The sequence below is a fragment of the Marmota flaviventris genome, chromosome 6 (genome assembly GCF_047511675.1).
Source record: "Marmota flaviventris isolate mMarFla1 chromosome 6, mMarFla1.hap1, whole genome shotgun sequence".
Lineage (NCBI taxonomy): Eukaryota > Metazoa > Chordata > Mammalia > Rodentia > Sciuridae > Marmota > Marmota flaviventris.
The window spans coordinates 34,645,413-34,658,635 of record NC_092503.1 but is presented as its reverse complement, the minus strand read 5'-3'; the positions used below and the strand labels follow the sequence as shown (position 1 = coordinate 34,658,635).

The 13,223-nt window shown below is 34.5% G+C and overlaps 1 protein-coding gene across 1 annotated transcript in view; it reads left to right on the top strand.

Moving 5' to 3' along the window:
* The window catches only part of Lama2 (laminin subunit alpha 2), a 571,380-nt gene that overhangs the window by 327,360 nt on the left and 230,797 nt on the right, over positions 1–13,223 (top strand). The window contains exons 17-18 of the mRNA XM_071613037.1: positions 1,120–1,247; positions 9,155–9,241. Coding sequence (XP_071469138.1) covers positions 1,120–1,247; positions 9,155–9,241 — 215 coding nt within the window. The remainder of the gene's footprint in view (positions 1–1,119; positions 1,248–9,154; positions 9,242–13,223) is intronic.

The following is a 13,223-nucleotide window of genomic DNA, read 5'->3' as shown; positions in this document are numbered from 1 at the left end:
TCATAAAAACATATAAACTTTTACTGTACTCAAGATTAATTTATATTCTTCCCATTTCCTTCATAAATTTGGGTGTTGGTGATAAAAATAAAGGCTGCACATCCTTGAGTTCTTATGAACCCTTGTAAACATGTAGAAAAATTATAATTATATGTGCTTATTAGACTTAAAATAAACTTCAGTACTAATGAATCCATGCTATATGATTTTAGAAGGAATTATATAACATCATTGTATCATTGGAAATAAGACCTATATCTACATGATACAATAAATATTTATCAAATTGTGCTATTGGAGACAGTTCTACTGCTTGATCAGCTGGACCTTTACACCAGTCTTGATGAGTTTTATGAACACAGCCTGAGATTAGGAATATATTTTAATTAATATGATAAAATCAAGAAATAAATTATTTATTTTGATTTTGATTTTTGAAAAAGAGATTGCTCTAAAAATAATAATTGGTAGAAAGATATAATTTCTACTTGGTTTTGAAAGTATCTGAGGAAAATTTTTATGTGCTCTGTGATTTCATCATATATTTAAGATTTTTTCCCCATTTTCTCAATGTTCAATTATGAATCAAACAAGCTCCTCACAGATATAATATAAGAAAGCATTGTGCAAACATCAGAGTCTGCTAAGTTTAAAATTAATGCCTGAGCTAAGAGGGCACAGTCTTGGGGGATTTGTATGATTAGCCACAGTTCTCATTAAATCAGCAGTTTTAAGCTACAATTGATTTTTACTTAGAATCAGCTACAATTTCCATTAAACTTATGTCATTAGGGCTGTCTGACTACATACACACACACACACTATCAAATACATTTTCTTAAGAAAAAAAAATAAAGATGAAATAAAATTTGCATAATGAAAATAATTTATAAAGGATTTCAGTTATCTTTTAAATTATGCATGTGTTGAGCCTAGTATGTAGTTGATGAACTAGATATTAACTTCCAATGTTATTTCCCTGCTAAAAAATTGACTGTTTAATGTGGAAAAATTTATCTTCCTGGTGGGGAACAGACTAATGATTTTATAGACCTATTTTCAGCAACATGGTGCTGTTTGAGACCAAAATATAAACTCTGATATGCTCTTCTTCCTCAGAACTGTATGGATCATACAGGTGGCCCCTACTGCAATATATGTCTTCCTGGTTTCTATGGTGATCCTACTCAAGGAACTTCTGAAGATTGCAAGCCCTGTGCTTGTCCGCTCAATATTCCATCCAATAAGTGAGTAACAAACTTTCCTTACCAAGGAGTTTGGTTTCCAGTTCTATAAGTGTATCTTTGATATCAAATGTAAACTTTCTCTTGTTGCATGCACATAAATAATAAATACATGCATGAATTTTTCAGGAAGGCGATATGCGTTTTTAATGTAAAATATTTAAAATTATGACCGTTTATTTCTAAAGGTTTTTAGTATTTTGCCCTAGATTTGATGATTTAGTAATTAAGAGATAGAACTCAAATAGCACTTCTATCCTAGTTCCAAAGAACATAATTTAAATAAACACATACATGTATATGTGTAGATATATATGCCTACACACCAAAAGATCAGTGACATTAAATGCTGCTCATTTAAATCCTAGTCTAGATTTTGTGTGTGTATGTGAAAGTATGCTTGGGCAAGTCACAAACTTCTCAAAAGCTAAAATGAAGGGATTTGATTAGTTGAAACTTTAAGCTAGTCTTGATGAGTTTTATGAACATAGCCTGAGATTAGGAATATATTTTAATAAGATAAAATAAGAAATAAGTTATTATTTTTATTCTCATTTTTGAAAAAATATGGCTCTAAAAATAACAATTGGTAGAAAGTTGTTGAAGCACTGCGTTCAATTCTCAGCACTGCATATAAATAAAAATTTAAAGACAAATGGAAGCTGAAGTTGATTACTTAAAGTTTTCAAGCTCTGAAACTCCATGCCATTGCTATCAAACCAGCTGATCTTCAAGTACCCATACTATCCCTGAATTATCCCATAGTTTATCTCATACACAATATTTACAGATAAATATGTTTATTTATACATATATGTCCATCTTATTAAAATTGGTTTAACAGTACACATTTTATCATAAATTTATGACTAATAAACTATGGGTATTAATTGCTACATTATCTATTATAAACAATGTAGATCTTAAAAGTTTTAATACAAACTTCATATAATTTATATCCATTTTTCCAGTTATTCACCTAGAACAATAATATATTAGAAAATATTTTAGAAAAGGAAGGAAGTAAATAAGAAAGGAAGGAAGGAAGGATTAAATAAATTAATAAAATTTTCTTTGCTCCTTCCCTTACTTTTCATGAGAATGCTCTATACCAGGTTCAAAAATTGATATTACTACAAAATGTGGCTGTTAGTCAAATTTTCATCACTGTGACAAAATATCTGAGATAATAAAAGAAGAAAAAATTTATTTTTGCTCACAGTGTCAGAATTTTTAGTGCATGATCAGATGGTTGAATTGTTTTTAGACCTAGGTGAGAAAGAAATATGGTGTAAGGGCGTGGCTCAGGAAAGCTTCTCATTGGGAGGCAGACAGAAAGGAAAAGAGAAGGAGAGAGAGGAAGGGGCCAGTGACAAGATATAATTTCCAAAAGCATTCTCCCAAGAACAGACTTCCTTCAACGATGTCCTACTTCCTATAGTTTCCATAATTTCCCAATAGTTCATTCAAATTATGAATCCTTCAATGGCTTAACCCATTGATGAGGGTAGAGCCCTCGTGGTCTAACCATTTCCTAAAAACCTCACCTCTGAACATTCCTATATTAGGAATCAAGAAGGCAAATGGTTCTTACAGGTAAATAATTGCAAATAACTATAATTTTACTTATTTTATTATTTTGGTGCTAAGGTTTAGATCCAAGATCTTGTAATCTGTCACTGAGCTATACCGCCAGCCCTAACTATAATTTTAAATGAAAGGAATTTTCTTTTGAGAACTTTTAAGAGTAATCTTAGTACTTAGTGAAGTTCTTATCATGTGATACACTTTCCATCTGTTTCTACAAGCAGAGATAAAACTTGTAGGGAAGAAATTTCAAATAATTTTTAAGTGAAATCTGTCAGCTATGATTTTTAAATGTGAAGTTTTGATCAAGGAGGTCATACTCTTAGGTCTTACCCAAGATGTTCCTAATTAAGATGCTATATTGTTATTAGATCTAATGAATGCAACAAGCTAAAAAATGAAAATAATTCTGTTTTCAAGATTAAAGTCCTCCTGAGAACTGTGCTTTCTTGTATTCAGCTCACATGGAATTCTTATCCTCCTCTCCAACTATGCTTCTCTTCCAATGTTCCACCTTACTCATTGTTTGGAAAAGAACTAACATTGAATGAAAACAGCCTACTATATTCTAGGCATAGGGTCATGCGCTGTATTTGGTTATTTCACCTTCAGAAATAACCCAATTTGGTAGATAGACTAATAAGTGAAGTTTATGAGTAGAAAGGGTGTTATAATATCAACTTTAAAGTCAAAACTCCCTTAGTTTAAATGGTGGATCCATACTTTCCACTGGTACAACTTTGGGCAACCTTCTTAAACTATCTTAGTTCATTCAACATTAGTTGTGATAACTGAACCCTCTCATGGGGGTAGTAAGAATCACACCATTAAAACATGTCAAGTACGTAAAACAGTGAGTGGAAATGGTGAACTTTGGGTTGATTGTTAAGTAAGTTGCTTAAAGTCATAAACCATCAGTGTCAGAAAACAGTTTTAACTTTAATTTCTTGTGTATGTTCCAGTCCTCTGCAGTCTGCAGGACTTCTTTTAAAATAAGTTAAAATACTGCAGGTTAACATAAAACCTAAAACAATTAATCAATCCACCAGGTAAGTTAAGTTCCCTAGTAAGACCCTGAAAAAAAATGAGAAGTTGATTTAACCTATATTAGGGATCAGAGCATAAAAAATTTCCAGAACATAGGGAATGAGCTTGGAAGGACATACAACTTAAGAACATTTGCCCACCAAAGGTATGAGAGAAGAGGAGAAAAAATACTAGAAAATAGGGAATATAAGGAAATACAAATGAAGTCCTTCATAACTAATGGCTACTGCTCCCTACCTTGTATATAATGTGACACCAAATTGGCTATGTGTTGTACACATGAAGGATTAGCTTACATAGTGCATGACCTCCTCATTTACCAGGGCTAAATGGCATTCTCCAGCTCACCCCATGCTCATAAACCTCACTGTTCAGCACTGACCTTCGTTGAGGAAGGCAGACAGATTGCACCTCAAGATGCCCTTGCAATGTATCTTCTTATCAACCAAAACATTATTGTTATTAACATAGCTATCAACCCGGCAGAGCTGTTCATTCATTGAACCATGGTGTAATACATAGAGACCTTATGAATTTCCCCTCAAATCTGGCCAACATTGCTATAAATAAAGAGAAGTCATTAGGGAAGGAATTTTGCTTGGGCAAATGTAGGCATTCTTGGCCAATCCTTGCCTCTATCTTTGTTTGCTGTGTTTCTAGTTTGAGGTCTCTAAATGTGTTGTCCTGAACAAAAAATAGCTCAACCAAAATTAAAGTACCATCCACCTGTACCAAAGGGATTTGGGTCCCAGAGTTGAATGATATTTCCTAAAACATATGTTTTGCAAGTTGGTTTACTTTGTTGATGTTAATTTTTAAAAATCATATAATAATAATAACAACAATAACATAGAAACATAAATAACAATATTGGTAACATCAAATATTTAGAGATCATTCAATTTTAAGATTATTTTATTTGTAGTAAATAATTATTAAATTATTTTTAAAGATTTATTTTAGTAATATCATTGGGACTAGAGTAGTAACTTATTTTAGTTCTGGATTTAAATTGTTTAATTAAAAGTAGAAAAAGGAAAGACAGACTTAGTTTATAAACTCTAGAACTTTTGTAGTTAGAGATATACAGTCTTTTAAATTTAAAACATTGTAGAAAATTATCATAGTTTAGCTACACAATTGTGATGGAAGAAATCCATTTTAAATAATAACCTAAAATATTTTCTTGAAAAATCACTAAAAAACAAGGGCACTTAAAGAAATAGGGAACTATTGTTTTGAAAAAAAAAGATCTTTGTAAATTACTGTTATAATCTAAGTTAGGAACTCTGAAGTATAAATTGAAGAGTTGTATATAATCCAGAAGATGGGATTTGAATTTTTACAGTTACATAGAAAAAGAGAGAGTGAGCACTAAAGGTTGCTGCAACCTTCTTCCGAAGTGTGAGGCTTAGTGATAGTTTTAACTTGGTGATTTATCTATTTAATCCCTGGTCATAAATCTTATAGATCACAAGCATTTTGGCTCCAAACTTCTTAGATAATATTGCTAAATAAATCAAATGTGTTGGAAGATAGAGATAGATTAGTATAATTATTATGATGTATGAATACAGACAAGCATATAGTATTTAAATCATACATATACATCAACTTCATCAACTATTTACAGTGTCCACTGTGTGTTTGGCCTTTTCACCTTGGTGATGTTTATATTCTAACTATAGATGTAACTAGCCAGTGAAATTTACCTCCAGAGAAGCAAATAAAAGTAAAATTTCAAATGTTTTATATTCATTAATTTTCAGTATCACATAGATTAAATATGAACATTTGCTATTGAATACTTAGCATGCATTTTAATAGATATAATTATTTAAGCCAATACTGATTTTCATAAATTGTGCTATAAAATTAGAGATATTCTTGATACAAGCCTGGACAGAAAATAGCCCCTCAACAAATTCTATCTACTGTGGAATCTGCTAATTTATGTTCCTCAGGAGTGCTTCAATTACATATGGAATACTTCTAAAGCTGACTTTTGGGCTCTTTCAAAAGGGCATATTGAATTATTGTTGTTAAATTTAGTACTTATAATTGAGAAGTACATTCCAAGACAAGAGGTAATTTAAATTCTTTTGGAATAAGGCTAATTGTATCTTTATGTTTGCATTCACAAACATAAACATATATACGTACTCATATATAAACATATATGCATGTATGCACATATATACATCTTTATAAATGGATCATTATGAAACACATGAAAATCTATGTTTATTATTAAAAGATCCATGTGTATATCCTTACAATTTATTCCAAGAGTAGCTGCCCTTCCTCCCCATTTGTTGAAGCTGTGCCTGCAGCTCTTGGCTCTCCTGTGACTTCGGTGCCATGGGCTGGTAAATCCAGGAAGCAGAACATTCTCTCTGCTGATGTGCAGCTAGCCAACTAGTGTTAAGTGACATAATCTTGGAATCGATATAAGTCAATGATGATCCCACAGTTCCCTCTTTGTGTCATGGAACAATTATCTTCATGTTTTGGCCAAAATCAGTGTCACATCACTATATTTGCCAATCAAATTCTGGAGGCATTTTACGTTGTGCATGTGTATTTCTCATTCTAATTTTAATGTTGTTGTTGAATGCCATCTTCATTCCTGTAACTGAAATTACAGCAGTAAGGGAGTGACTCCTCAGTTTATGTTGTTAAAGAATTTCAAAGCATGAGTATATTTTAAGAGGGGATTTGATTTGCATGCATCATGTAAAGTATTTATATTATTAAAACCTTAAAATGACTTAATTCTCACCAGCAGGTTTGAATGACAGTTTGTTACATGGAGAAGAGAATATCAAATTAAAATTCTGAAGTCCTGGATCCCATGCTCAGTTCTTCTAGAAATAGAGTATGACCTTGGGAGAGAAAAATTATGCCTGCCCCAAACAGCTCATAGGATTCTGTGAAAATGTGATAAAATTATTTGTAAAAGGACTCTGAACTATAAGAGCAAGTCAAATCTAATATATTGTTATTGCTTATTTTTTTCCTGAGAAAATATTGATTTTTGTCAGTGAGTACATTTTACTTTACTTCTGTTGGCTTTAACTGACATGTGAGTATTTTAAGAATTTGAAATCTATTTTATAAATAGTTTTAAAGTGTCAGAAACCTTGTCAACCACCTTTGACATGTCTCACGGTAAACTGATTTAGGATTTTTAAAAAATAATTGGTACAGTTTTTCTTTCAATCACTGTAGTCCCATGGGATTGGCAAACTCAGGGCTTTTTTAAGAGTCCCTTTCTCCATACATGATAAGATAATTAAAGAATTCCAGTTTTCAAAGAATATATGCACTACAGAGATTTTTAAAATTCCAGTTCATTTTTTTTTTCATATCTTCAAACAAAAACACATCACTGTGTAAAGATGGGGAAAATCCTGTTTCATTCTTCTTTCATATGTGCTTCTCCTTGGTATAAACAAATGACATGTGCCTCTTCAGTATAAATGCATTCCCGCTAAGATCGTGTGGGTGATCCCTTTGGGGGGTAACGTGTGGCAAGACGCAGGCCCCAGTTTAAAAGGAGATACCTTCTCACAGAACAGATTGGTTGCCCATGGTAGCCACCAGAACCCTTTAATATGAAATATTTTGTTTGGATAATATTTATATATAAACTCATGTTCCCCTTTTCAGGCTTTCCCCCTTTGACCCAGTAGATTCATTTGGACTTTCCACAGAGTGAAATGTCTAAATTGATGCCAGTAGGTTGGTACTTCCAAAAAAAAAAAAAAGAATTATTTCATCTTTACAGGAATATAATGAGTTAAGTCAGAGTCATATTACTTAAAAACAGTACCCATGATCTTCTCTCCATCAAATTTAAGAAAGCCATGCAAAGCCAAATGAGATCAGGACTTGCAGTGTTTAATTTGTTGTTCTCACTTTAGTTCACTTAGCCATCATCAATCGAGCAAGCCTCTACTGAATTGTCATTTCATATACAATAGAAAATAAACCTATTTAAATAAAACATAATGGAAGAAAGATTAATTGAGGGCATTTCCCTTTAAAACAGTAGAACAGTATGAAATCTGAAGAACTTGATCACAGAAAAGTTGAAGATGGAATGGTGGTTACCAGAGGCTGGGCGAGTAGTGGGGCAGATATGAGTTACAGCTAGACAGGAGCAACAAATTCTGGTTCTGGACTATAGATAACAACAGTGTAATGCACATTCCAAAAACCTAGGAGAAAGGACTTTGAAAGTCTTCACTGTGAAAAAATGATGTTTAAGGAGATTGACATGATTCATCTGATTTGAACATTACACCGCATTACAAAAAAAACATTACATGCTATCCATTACTATGTACAGTTTCTGTGTACCAGTTCAATAATAATTTTTTAAATGGTAGAGCAGCATAATTAATGAGAGGGCTCTTCTGAGAGCAGCAGATATCTACAGGATACTGTCCATGTTGGGGTAAGCGTGAATGCAGGTGAGGTATCTCTTTCCAAGAAAAAAAAAAAAATGTAAGCCAAGCTGAACATGTTTCTTTGAAGGCTAATGCTCACATGAGATCGCCGTGCTGGTTCTTGACATGGTGTCCAACTCTGTTATTTCAGACCAAAATTGTAAGTATGTTCAAAGAGAGAGAAATTTTGAAACATGCCAAAAGGTATAAAATGGCAAGGTTGCTGTTGTTCGTTTTGTCTTATTGTAAGTTGAAGTATAGTACACACACTTAATTGCTTCTGGAAACATTCTTGAGGATGCCATCAGTGTGACTGTATGCCTGTGAGTATACATTACAACAATTAGCACATACACCCCAGGCAGCAGCCCTGCAGGTAGGAACCCCTACTGCCACCTCTCCTGTGTGCTGAGTTTTCCAAAAATCCCTAAGGTTTCTCAGTGCTGCTTCAGATTCCAAGGGACTTGGCTGGAGAGAAAGGATGTGAAGCCATGTGTTTCTAGGCCCAGGGAATCCTTCAAAGCAGCTGTTCACTCCCTCTTATTATTGGCAATCACAGATTCAGAGCAGTCAAAAGTTAGTTAATAACATGTCACAGGGATACTGCTTCTCCACTGGGCTATAGTCATGTCTGCACATAGAGCAATTTCATTTCGTCCTCAATTGGCCAGATCCTGAGTTCTGTCTGTGAGACAGGAATGACCAGCTTTTGGCCTTTTTTTCACAGCAGTAGTAGAGAAAGAGAAATGAAAATATGCTACTAATGATTTTGTATATTGCTTCTTTCTTGTCTCTATTGTTCCCCAAAACAACATCACATAGCTTTAGCCCGACGTGCCATTTAGACCAGAGTCTTGGCTTGATCTGTGATGCATGTCCTGTTGGATACACAGGACCACGCTGTGAAAGGTAAGCTCGTACCATCCCATCTTGCAGAATGACTTCTACCTTGGGAATTACAAAGCCATAGGCATCATCATCCTTCGCTCTACCCCAGAAAAGCTGCCATACTTGATGAGGTGGAATAAAGTTTCCTGTCATACTTGTCAAACAAATGCATTATTTCTTTATAGTTTATTTATTCTCTAGAAATTGCTCTACTAATATCTATTCACTTAGAAAGTATCTGATTAATGTTTTAATCTTAAAGGTTAAGCATCGACCTGCAATCTTTCTAGAAAGTGTTGTTCAAGTGGAAAGCCATGCACTTTAAGATTTATCTTACTGTCTACCATCAGCACCCATTGTTTTTCATAATTAGCTTTTTGTCCTTAAAATGTGGCTTAAATTCATAGTCCATAGTTCAGTAAGTGGTCCATAATTTACTTTAAACATATTTGAAAATAGAAACAAAATGTAATTTATCATCATGTTTTTACATTCTTTCTAAATAGTCCTATACCAGTATTTTAATTCCTATTGACTTTGTTGGGTTGCTTTGCAATGGAACTATGGGTATTACTATACATAATCTGTATAATCATATTTTCTCCCAAATTATTTTTTTGGATTTATTTATTTATTTTATTTTTTAATTTGTTCTAATTAATTATACATAACAGTGGAATGCATTTTGACACATCATACACCAATGGAGCACAACTTCTTCCTCTGGCTTTACATGGTGCAAAGTCACACCAATAGTGTAATCATGCATGTATATAGAGTAATAATGTCTGTCTCATTCTACTGTCCCTCTCTTCCCCATCCCCACTCCTCACTCCCCTTTGCACAATCCAATGTTCTTTCATTCTTCACTACCCCACCCCAGCCCCATTTTGAATTAGCATCCACTTATCAGAGAAAACATCCAGCCTTCCCAAAATGATTTGAAGAGACTTTTCTTTATTCCAGTTGCGGTATAAAAATGATACAAACTTCCCCCTTGATATTATTGCCAAATAGAACAAATTCTCTCTGGTCTTAGCAATGAAGACAGATCCAAACAGCCTAGTTCATCAGTAGGCCATAGGGATTGGGGAAAAAGGGTCATAATGGATGTGACCTACTTTCAATCTTTGTCACCAAACCTAACCCCAAAGAGGGCCATTTTGGCCTGTCCTTTCCTGCCTCCTTGGCAGCCATCAGTCCTATTCCAACCAGGGTGCATAAAGTTATTGAAGCGGGAGCCAGTCACCCAGAGAGAATTTAGTTAGCAACTAGCAATCTGTGGACAAAGTACCAGTGACAGTTTCCAGGAGCAATAAGTACTATTTGTAAGAATGGCAGCATCTGTAAATTAGTAATGGAAGAAGAGAACTGAAATAAGGAGGATATATTTGTAATTGAGAAACTGGAGTTCTTTAATTGTGTTTTTCTTTAAAGGAAGCTATGTGTATATTACTTATTATAATAGGAGAGCAATCATTGCCAAGACAGATCTACATCAAAAGCCTAACCACCCACCGCCTCCCCCACAGCTCACTACAGGCAACCTTTTTTAGCATCTAGAAAGCAACAGCTGCTCTTTCATACAAGGCCATTAAATTCGCTTACCTAGGTGAGCATAATCTCTGATGTATTTATATTGCTTTGCTTCGTACACTATCCTTTCTATACATGTTAGATCATAGTTTCCGAATCATCTACAATTTAAATGCTACCTTTAATTTTACATATATCTGCTTAGTAGCTGCCATTTACTAAGCACAGGGCTGGATGTCAGAGGTAAACAGATGCATTATGCCATCCTTGCCCTCAAGCAGCTCATATCTTTCTTTAATGCATATGAGAATGGTCACATGCATTCTGGAGAGAAACCTAACTGAATAATGAAATTCACCCAGGAAAGAAGTAACTGACAGAGAGCATAATTTTCTGCCTAAAATCTATATTAATCTGATTCAATGGAAGATTACAAGATGCATATGCGGTGTAGCAAATGGTATATAGCTCAGCTCCAACCAAAGTTTTTTAACTAAAAATAATATTCAACTGCTTTTATACAGATGATGAGATATTTGCTTTTTCTAGGCAGAATTTGAATTAGCATTTTCCAGAAATATTTAGGGTATACCATTTCAGTATATGTATGTGAGCCAAAAGCCTATTTGATAGGTCAAAATTATGAGAGGAATAATTTTATAATTGTGTATGTTGAAGTGCAAAGGAGGGAAAAGAAAGGTCAGAGTAAAGAGGAGTCACTGGTTGCATTAAAATTGTGTAATCAAAGCCATTCTGTAAGTGATGTGTATGATTACTGTATGCATATTGGCTACATAAAAAATCAGCATTTGAAATAAAACAGGGTTTCCCAAACTGTAGTTGTTCCTAGAATAAAGAATGCTGTGATCACAAAAGTTTGGGAAGTATCCATTACCATGTTAAAATTTGTGCTATGTCCTGTGGTGGGAAGTAGAGAAATCTGATCACTTACTTAGTTTAGCTCAGTCTTTCCAAAATTTTCTGCTTTTATTATGTAGCATGAATGTGTCTCAGACTATAGCTCTGGTGGATGAGAATTATCAGCTGATATTGTTTATTTCAATTCAGTTTCTATTTTGAGACCTCATCCATATATGTGAGAACTGTGAGAACTTAGACATGTGATCTCACATGATCTCAACCAAGCTTGAATCAAAGTTCTAATAAGTTGACAAAGTACCAAGGGGCTGGTGTGCATGAGTGGTAAGTAGGTGAGTGAGTGTGGGTATATCTGTGTTGGGCAAAGGGACATGCTGTGGGATCATCCTGTCCTAATTCTCTCCATGTGTCTCTGCCAACCTTTGCCTTTTCTGTCCTCTGAATCACCTTTCCTCTCAGGTCATTCAACTCTCTTCACTTTATCCCATTCTTGGGGAGACAGAAATCATTCAGCTTCTTTCATTCCACACTGGGATACACCACTATTACTACTATCATCACTTCTCCATCCACCTTTTCATCTCCATCTTATTTGGGGGGAAGGTGTATAGGTTCCACGTTCATAGAAATTCCAACTTTTTGAGTCCACGGTCTAGGAGTTCTCTGTGTTTCTGCTTTCTTCCCTATCAAATCCTTTCATTTAGATGCATCGCGCACCATGCTCTTGCTTCTTGAATTGAGGGAAAGAAAAGAAACCATGAACAAGAGAATGGCAAAGGTAGATTTAGCAAAATGTTGACTGATGATTATTTCACATGTAGGACACTAGTCACAGCTTGGAAGCATGAAACATTTGCTTGGGGCCAAGGCACCTTGAGGAGTTACTATTTTGCTGGGAACTAGTTTAACGAGAGAAAGAAGAGAGGGAGTTAGGGGAGAAGGTATTCATTATGACACTTTGCTAAGATTCACGGCTTCTTTCATCTGGACAATGGAAGACTAAAACTCCAGAAAATCAGAGACAGCATCTAGAAATTAGCCTTAGAGCATCAAGAGAAATTTTTAAAAACATAAAACAAAAGCTGAGTTAATCACAAATGACACCAGACCTACCAGACATTGGGGTACTTTCAGAATAAGTCTGTAGCCCTAGCAATTTAGAATGCATCATGGAGAAAGACAATTCCAAGACTGTGGCAAGTTCACTTGGCAGATTCTATGGGACAACCTGGTACTTAATGGGATATTTAACCCTTAATGGGATAACCCCTGCCTCCTCCCCAGTATAATTTCTTAGCAGATCCTCCCTAGGTGAGGACAGAGGCCAAAAATCAAGACTGCTTTCGCAGTTACCTCTGAGAATGCAGAAGACATTTGACTCGGGTTTCCTAATATTTTAAAAATTCACCTGTAATTTTATCCACGTGATTCATATTAGATATCAAGTTCCATTTTGTTATTTAGCTATAACTCCAAAATCCCAGTTAGGTCTTCTCTACTTCAGAAATGTCTGGATCAAGTCCAGTTTCCCTCTGATCATGATGCTGATAACATTTTTCTACTTGTGTCTGAATCTCCTTAAGTGTTG